The 8,813-nt window shown below is 37.5% G+C and overlaps 1 protein-coding gene across 2 annotated transcripts; it reads right to left on the reverse strand.

The window, feature by feature from the left end:
* Positions 1-282: 282 nt before the first annotated feature.
* tmem150c (transmembrane protein 150C) lies at positions 283-7,568 on the reverse strand. Of its 2 annotated transcripts, none has more exons than XM_038734050.1 (8): positions 7,547-7,568; positions 4,899-4,982; positions 3,754-3,807; positions 3,639-3,674; positions 3,466-3,533; positions 3,229-3,356; positions 2,252-2,429; positions 283-932 (listed from the first exon to the last, which is right to left on the reverse strand). In XM_038734050.1, exons 2-8 carry the CDS (start codon positions 4,970-4,972, stop codon positions 730-732), a joined length of 741 nt encoding a protein of 246 aa, XP_038589978.1. In that variant the 5' UTR covers positions 4,973-4,982; positions 7,547-7,568; the 3' UTR covers positions 283-729. The 2 variants fall into 2 exon arrangements, with proteins under 2 accessions (XP_038589978.1, XP_038589977.1); XM_038734049.1 differs by lacking the exon at positions 7,547-7,568 and adding an exon at positions 5,191-5,402.
* Positions 7,569-8,813: the final 1,245 nt, after the last annotated feature.

The raw sequence follows: 8,813 nt of genomic DNA on the forward strand, positions 1-8,813 counted from the left end.
TTAATGAGCTTTAGGTGTGCTGGTAGGTGGATTTTCTTTGGACAGAGCCTCTCTGTAGCTGGTAAGTGGTTATGCTAAGCTAAGTCAACTGTGCTGGTAGCAATAGCTTCATATATAGCTTTATGCTAAGCTAACTGGCTGCTGGTCCTTTTAGTTATTTTATTTGCCTTAAAGTAGTCAAATCAGTCTTAAAATACTGGAATTAACCTAAAACATACTGTTTTTAACTGTAAAATGTGATTTCCCAGAGAGGTTAGAAGCAATGTTCCACAAACTCACTGACCACATTTTGCTGTATTTTTATTGATACTGACAGCGTTGTGTGCAAACCTACATGAAAGTCATAACATCCATAGTCACACAATGCCCCAAAACTAAACCATTTGAAAAGATACAAAAATAATCTAGAAGTTTGTAATAGTATAAAAACAATTGTTCGGAAACGGTAAAACCAATTTACCAAAACGAAGTTGCATACAAAGCAAAAGGATTGATAACAGATTTCTGCTGAAGCTTTTAAGAAAAGCTAAATACTTGTAGATAAAAAAATAATATGTAACAAGTCAAACATTAATACATGTGGTGGTGATTATCACCGGTAACAGCAGTGTAACAGTTTGCAGCTTGTTCAGATGGAATAAATGCATCTAAATAATCTTAAAGCATGTTGCAGATACATGCGTCGCCTCGTGCAGTTACACCTTTGGATCTCGAGACCGTGTCACACCCCTACAGTTGGTCCGTCTGGTGCCCGGACACTTCAGACCGCGATAGGCCAACTGCACGCCCAAAATTGTCTGTGCACACTGTGCGAAAGCGGCTGTGACGGAACTCGATGGCAAAAGTGCCGAGGAAGACGAGGAAGAACATGACCAGCGCCCACTGACACTGAGCTGCTTGCATGTGGAGGCGCTGAGACATGAGGCAGAAGTCTGCAACAGGTGAGTTAAGGAATAATAGCAACCTGTGAAAGGACACACTCATATTCTGCTATCACTATGTGCATCTAGTTTAATAAAGTGGGATTCACTTACAGAACTGGGCAGATATAAAGTCCATCCTCAACTAGCTCCTGCTTCTGATTGGTTGAAATACAACCACTGCCATGTCTGTACCCTAAATATGAGTCAGCAGCCAGTTAGCTTAGCTTAGCATAAGGCCTGGACATCTAAACATCTAGCCAGGCTCTATCTAAAGATAACAACATCTACCTACGTGCACCTCTAATAATTCTTTGCAGTCTTTACCCTAAGGTAAGCTAACCGGTTGCTGAGTAAAGCTTCGTATTTTACCGCCCAGACATAAGAGTGTTATTGATCTAATGATCTAACCCTCAGCAAGAAAGCGAATAAGTATATTGTATATTATTTTAGAGCAGAAATGATAAGTTTAAGATTAATCGGCAAGTAAAATGACAAATACGTGATGGTTCTGCTTTGAATATCTTTACAAGAAAAGGCCCTTTAAACCCGAGTATACAAATAAATGAAGCGCCATTTCTCACGGTCCAAGGTGCTAAAAACAAAATCACAGTAATTCAACTTACAAGACAAGACAGCAACTGACACTGGGATGAGACAGAGCTGATCTGTTACGGTAAAGTGTCGTGAGCATCATAAAGTGCGTAGTGTAGGGCTGGACAATAAAACAATAACAATAATAATTTAACAAATGTTCAATAAATATTCAATAAATGTTTGATTTTATTCACTTGAATCATACACGAATTAGAATTTTACTCATGCATATGTGTTGACAAAGATTTTATCTTAATTGTATTTAATGTTCTATTAAATTAACCATCAGGCTTCTTCAATTTTCACTCAGGAGCAAAAATCAGCCTTTAATCTCTAAAGAAATAACAATTTGATACTTATCGTGATAATTATCGATATCGAAAGATATCGCTAATATGGTTATATCGTCCAGCCCTAGCGTAGTTCAACCTGTTTTTCAAGTACGTGTGCCTTATCTGTATATGTATACTTAAATATTAGGAACATCAGAAGTACTTAACAGTAGTAATAACTGTATGTAAAAAGTGCGGAAGTGTCTTAACAGCATGAACATTTGCATTAAGTGGACAGTATGTGCATGATGTAAGATATGTACATGTGCTTGTTGCTCATGCAGTGGATGTCAGCTGAGTATTCAAAAGTCTGACAGCTCGGGGGGAGAAGCTGTTGCAGTCAGTCAATGCATTTTTAAATATTTTCATTACTCTGTTAAACAGGTCTGAGTAAAAGGATACAGAGTATCATGCACACAGTGACGGATCCAGACAGCAGGAAGCGAATGATGCTGGCCATCCTCCCCTCATTCTCTATGTTTACTCTCAGGGTGATGTAGGACTGCACCCAGCAGAACAGCACCCCCAGCCCAAATGTCATTAAGGTGCCGAAGTTGTGGATCATCTCCTCAGTGAAAATCTAGATTAGATTAGAGCACGGGTTTTCAAAGTCTGAGACCGCGAGCCTCCCCTGAGACAAGGTAGAATCGGTGCCCCCTCGCCACATCTTTAGTTTACTTGGTAAGTTTCGCCAGAGGTTTCGCTCAATTCCTGGATGCCTCTGGGATCATGATTATATTACTTGACACTCAACATTTGAGCCAAAATAGCCTAATATTACTGTTTGACATAACTTCTGACTACACCAAATAGTTAAAAAAAAATATCTGTCCTAAGGCATTTATTATTTTCTGACTCTGATGGTGGGAAACAGTTCCCAAAAACCTCTGTATCCCTGAACTCTCACTCATGTAGGCTATTCTATGTGATCTCCTTTTGATGACTAATGCAATAAGTAATGTAGTATTGCTTCACTTCCATTCACTGAGCATCCCCTGAAACTGTTTGGACCCCCCTGGGGAGGCCCGCCTCACACTCTGAAAAGCCCTTGATTAGATTAACTTTATTAGCTCCGAGGAGAAATCTTTCTTGTGGCTTCGCAGACAAGACAATACATACACAGACAAAACCACACAATACTTCATACATGTATGAAATCAATGTTAAAAATAAGTAATATAAATATACATAATAAATAAATACAACTGGTAATATTAAGTAATTTAACTAATTAACGCTGCCCCATCTAAAACCAAACTCAATAAATGTTTTCACTCTTTACCTGTCACATCTCTGTTAGTGAACCTGCAGGGGAGTTCATCTATAAAATAAAAACTGGCTTATAAACTTGTCATGTATGTGTCAGCGGTGCATGTTACCTGGAAGTTTCCTACAAGAGTCATTCCAAAGCAGCCGATAGAGAAAACCACCAGACTACTGACGTTCAGCCACGGTTTGTCTATTCTCTGTTTGAGCTGAAGGTATCTGAGGACGGCAATGATGAACCCTGTAACACAGAAGAACCCTTTTCAAAAATGTACAATATTGTCGGTTTCTTCCTTTAAATATAAGTGTTTGTCAGATCTTGTGTTATAAGTGATCAACACTAGTCTTACCCACAAATGCAGCCAAGTTCATGACCTCGCTGAAGATGCAGCTGGCCGGAGGTGAGTTGCCTGCAATACTAAAAAAGGCGGACATTTGTATTTGCTCTGAAATAAAGATTATTTACAACAATAATATGCAATAATAAAATGCTTTTATTGTTAAAAAGACAGTGAGTATGTACCTAATGTACGGAGGATAAAAGGATCCATTTCTTCTCCTAAAAATAGAAAAAGATAAGTTTAATCCAAATATACAAAAGTAATCATTTGCTTCACATAATATTGTTTAATTCTTACCTGTATTTTGAACCCAGGGGTGCTATCACCTCATGGCGAACAGCTACAAAGTATCTATTAAAAAGACAAATAATAAAGATGTATACAATTATAATTTAATGTCTCTTTACTAATTCTTTTAAGTTGAAGTTGTGTTTGCCACTTTTTTAGTCGTTTTGCCTCTTTTTGTTGTCATATGTGTAGCTTTGTATTTGTTTTGCATCTTTTCATAGTTTTGCATATTTTTGTTGTCGTTTGTGTCTCCTGGAAGTCATTTTGGGTCTTTTTATAGTCATTTTGCATCTCTTTGTAGTCTTTTCTGTAGTCATTTGTGTCACTTTGCCTTATTGTAGTCATTGTGTCACTTTGTATTTGTTTTGCTTCTTTTCAAAATAGTTTTGCTTCTTTTAGTTTTTTTGTATTTGTTTTGCCTATTTTCAAAAATGTTTTGCTTCATTTTGTCGCTTTGTATTTGTTTAGCCTCTTTTCAGTTGTTTGCCTTTTTTTGTCGCTTTGTATTTGTTTAGCCTCTTTTCAGTTGTTTGCCTTTTTTTGTCGCTTTGTATTTGTTTAGCCTCTTTTCAGCTGTTTGCCTTTTTTTTGTTGCTTTGTATTTGTTTAGCCTCTTTTCAGCTGTTTGCCTTTTTTTGTTGCTTTGTATTTGTTTAGCCTCTTTTCAGTTGTTTGCCTTTTTTTGTCGCTTTGTATTTGTTTAGCCTCTTTTCAGTTGTTTGCCTTTTTTTGTCGCTTTGTATTTGTTTAGCCTCTTTTCAGTTGTTTGCCTCTTTTTGTCGCTTTGTATTTGTTTAGCCTCTTTTCAAAATTGTTTTGCATCTTTTTGTTTTTTTGTATTTGTTTAGCCTCTTTTCAAAATTGTTTTGCATCTTTTTGTAGTCATTTAGCGTCTCTTTGTAGTCTTTTTGAGTGTCTCTGTAGTCTTTTTGTAGGCTCAAAAACCTTTTTTTCCAAACTTTGCAGATGAAGAAACCTGTTTGACTCCTGTCCAAAGCTTCCTGCCACAGCAGAACCACACTGACACAAAATTTATACTTGAGCACACTATACAAAATATTATAGGAGGCCCTCAAAAAAAGCTTGAGATGTGGGTTTTACTTCAACTGAGCTGTTCTGCTGTCAAACTGAAAGATAGTCCTGAAATTACTTACACCACCCACAGTCCAGCAGCAGTGAACACAGAGTAGATGGGAGGTAGAAGAGCCCAGGGGCTGCAGTTCCACATCTTCTCTCCTCTGACACCACAGAAGAACAAGTTGTTTATTCATATATTTAATTAAAAATAGATAAACATGTCAACATCAACATTTCAGGCAGTAATGACAATACAGGAAGTGAGGGGGTTAACCATGGTCAGACACCAACAGCGGAGCACAACACCTCACCACGTGTATGTAAATACTGAGGGTAGGAACTCTGTTTACAGGTTATTCGTAAACACACCTGTGGTAAACAACACCTGTCCGTGCTGTGGATCACCGCGCGCAGCTCCGTGGTTCAGTTCCGGTGACTGTAAATACTGTAAACCTGAACTTCTCATCTACTTTCTCTGTAGAATGAGGTCTGTAATAAATGTCGGTCGCTCTTTCTTTCACCACTAAAGGCTTAATGTCGTCGTGGCATCAGTAGCAGTACAGTAATGAGATTATTATTTCCTGGCGAGAAACAAGACTTCCGGGTTGGGCACCTTTCCTTCAAAATAACAGCACGGTCTTTAACTGTAAATAAATAAATACAGGATCCCAATCCTAATGTGATATACTTGAGTATTTCCATGTTATGCTACCTTATACGATTTATAATTGTACTTATAACATATTAAACTACCTAACAGGATATAAACTCCATCTCGACCAACTACAGCAGTAAAATGTTAATTACATATGAATGTAATACTAATGCAAAAATACAATAGAGCTATGTTAAACAGTAAAACACACATTTTTCAGCATTAAAAGTAGTCTGCTTTTACTTTTGATACTTGAAGTAGCCTACATTTTTCTGATAATACTTCTTAAGTACTCAATGCAGTACTTGCAATGGAGTCTTTTCACAGTCTGTACTGCTCTTTCTACTTAACTAAATAATGCAAATAAATCTTCCACCCGAGTAATAGTAGGATTATTAAAATAAGCTAAAGTCTTGCATTCTGAATCTTAACTGTATAACTTGTACTGGCATACAAAAGTATTAGAATCAAAGTATACTTAGTACCAAAAGTAAAAGTACTCTTTATGCAGAGTGACCCATTTCAAAACTATTTATTATAGTACTGGATTATAATTAGTGATTAGTCACTTTTATGTTCCAGCTGGTAGAACTAAGTTTAAATACTTATTTTACAACATTTATACTGCTGCGCAGCTTAACCTATAATAATACATCATAATGTATTTGTTGATTATATTTTGTATTATTTATCTGAATCTGAAAAGTAACGAAAGCTGTCCCATAAATGTTGTAAGATAAAAATTACAATATTTCCCTCTGAATTGTGGTGGAGTAGAAGTATAAAGTAGCATACAAAGGAAGTACTCAAGTACAGTACAAGTACCGGAAAATTGGACTTAGACTTGGACAGTACTTGAGTATATTCAGGCTACTCAGTTATATTCCACCACTGGTAAATGTACATAGATGCCTATGTCTGTATGGTGGTTGGTTCCTGAGTGTGTATGCAAATTACAATGCAGCTGCCACCCATAGTTTACTCTGTGGGGAACTCGGAGGCAACAACGGTTCAAAAGCAAACGTCCCGGGGGCCCCAAACCGGTTTATCTGGCCATGATAAACACAGACGGCTCCTGGATACACAGCAGAAATTTCATCTGAAGCATTGTCTCAAACAGCTACAGTACATATTAGTTTAATTTGATGCTGCTTTTTTCATGTATGCTGTACAAATCCTTCTTTAAATAACAAGGGATATAATGTACTAGCTATAGGGGAGACCAGGTATGGTTGTAACATGGGGAGAGTTGTAACAACACCAATTCCACCAATTAGAGATAAGATAGGAGTCATGTGATCATATCAGTATTTACCTACTTCCTCCCCGATCAGGCATGGTGGTTATTTAGTCTGGCAACAGGTACATTCAGAATATATAGAGACAAAACTGATTTTGTATGTATGTGTAATGTATGTAAATTGTAAATTTTCTGACCAAGACTATTTTTTGTTTAGTATTTATACTACTGCAGATAAAATTATTTGACTTATATCAGATTGAAATGTAGTTTCTTAGGCAACATGTGATTCATTTTTTTCCTTTCTAATTTCAAACCACTATGGTAATTATACAGCTAGCTAAACACTGGCTGGGGTGGGGTGGGTTGTTACACTTAAGTGTTACAACCATCCTCTATACATTCAACTAAGGACTTTCTTGATTTTAAGATTTTACAGAGTGCCCTTTGCAGTCTGGGCTCACCAACCCTGCCCTCCAGGGTTTCCAGCATTCATTTCTCAGCACAGTGACCAGTACTCCCCATTCACATGTTGTTCACATGTTGGCGGGTGTATCAGAACTAGATCTTTTCCATACTCCGTCTCCGCTGGTGGAGAGGGCAGAGAAGCATACAGGCAGCTTGTGAGAAGAAAAGTCCCAGTTCGCCAAAGAGTAAAATACAGAAGTGCTTGTAGTGCGTACCGGTGAGTACCGGCCCACTTCAAGCACTGACTGTGGCTCTGATTAAGAATATACACACATTGACAGACACAGACACACACCTCTTTTAGTTAGACCTAAGGATGTACAGAGATGTTCTATAACTAGGTACATTTTAGTGGTACTTACAGTATACTTTAAAGTAAGCTTATTCTGTAGAGTGTTTCCCAACCCTCTCCTGGAGGCACACTAGTCCTGCATGTTTTACATCTCTCCCTGCTCCCACACAGCTGATTCAAATGATCATCTTGTTATGAACTGCTAAAGCTGTTAAATCAGCTGTGTGGGAGCAGCGACAGATCTAAAACATGCAGGAGTAGTGTGCCTCCAGGAGAGGGTTGGGAAACATTGCTGTAGACAACGTTACATGTGCGTGAGTCATCAGACATTAATCTGTTACAGGGAGAGTGAAACGTTGTTCTTTTATTTCACTATACCTGTTTTTGAAGCATATCATATAGTGTGACATCCATTTTGGCTTCTTTTGTCTTATTGTTACAACTTACCCCAGCATGTGTTACAGCCTGTACCCTGGTAATGGGGTAGGTTGTCACAAAATAACACCATGGATTTGACATCAACTCATGAGGTCTGTGATATTCTTGTAGAGGATTAAATTGGTGCCATTTGTAGTGAACAAATTTGGGTACTTTAAGTTTGAGAACTCCAACTAAAGAATTCAGCGAGTTATAGTTGCTGAATCAAAAAGTATTACAACCATGCCCGGTCTCCTCTAGTATATAAAATGTGGCACAATACGGCACATTTAGCTCTTTCTGGCAATAATGACAATAAGAAGTAGGTAAAATACATTATGAGATGCAATGTTGGTTTGTTGACCTCCAGAGTACTAAAATATTTTTTTAATTTTGTACTTTTCCTCTGGCGCCACTATCTGTCCAATATTTTTGTTTACATGTAAACCTGAATTACTACCAACAGTCCCTTCAGCCTCAGCTATACTTTGTGTTGAGTGCATATTAGCAGATGTTAGCAAGCTAACACACTGGACTAAGATGTAGGTGAACATGGTAAACATTATACCTGTTGTGTGTAAACCATATCATTGCATGTTAGCATGCTATAAAGAGCATTTAGACTACATCCTCCCAGTACTGCTCTTGTGGCTGTTTTAGGACAACAAAAATAATTACTAAATAAAAGCTTCAGCATGTCTCCTACAGGATTTTGTGTCCACGTGGAGAAGGCTTTGAAACTGCATTTAAATATTTATATAAGGGGAAAATTAATGACAAATAATGTAATTTAATAGTTGTTTCAATCTGTATCCAGTTACTTTGCTAATGTTTTGCACTGGCTCTTCACGTCCTAGAACATCTGTAGCCTGAAAGCCATTTAGCTGGAATCTGAAACATGGTAGGAAAGAGGCGAGAAG

The sequence above is a fragment of the Micropterus salmoides genome, unplaced genomic scaffold (assembly GCF_014851395.1).
Source record: "Micropterus salmoides isolate LMB-PRFRI ecotype aquatic unplaced genomic scaffold, ASM1485139v1 Ms_hic_scaffold_20, whole genome shotgun sequence".
Classification (NCBI taxonomy): Eukaryota; Metazoa; Chordata; class Actinopteri; order Centrarchiformes; family Centrarchidae; genus Micropterus; species Micropterus salmoides.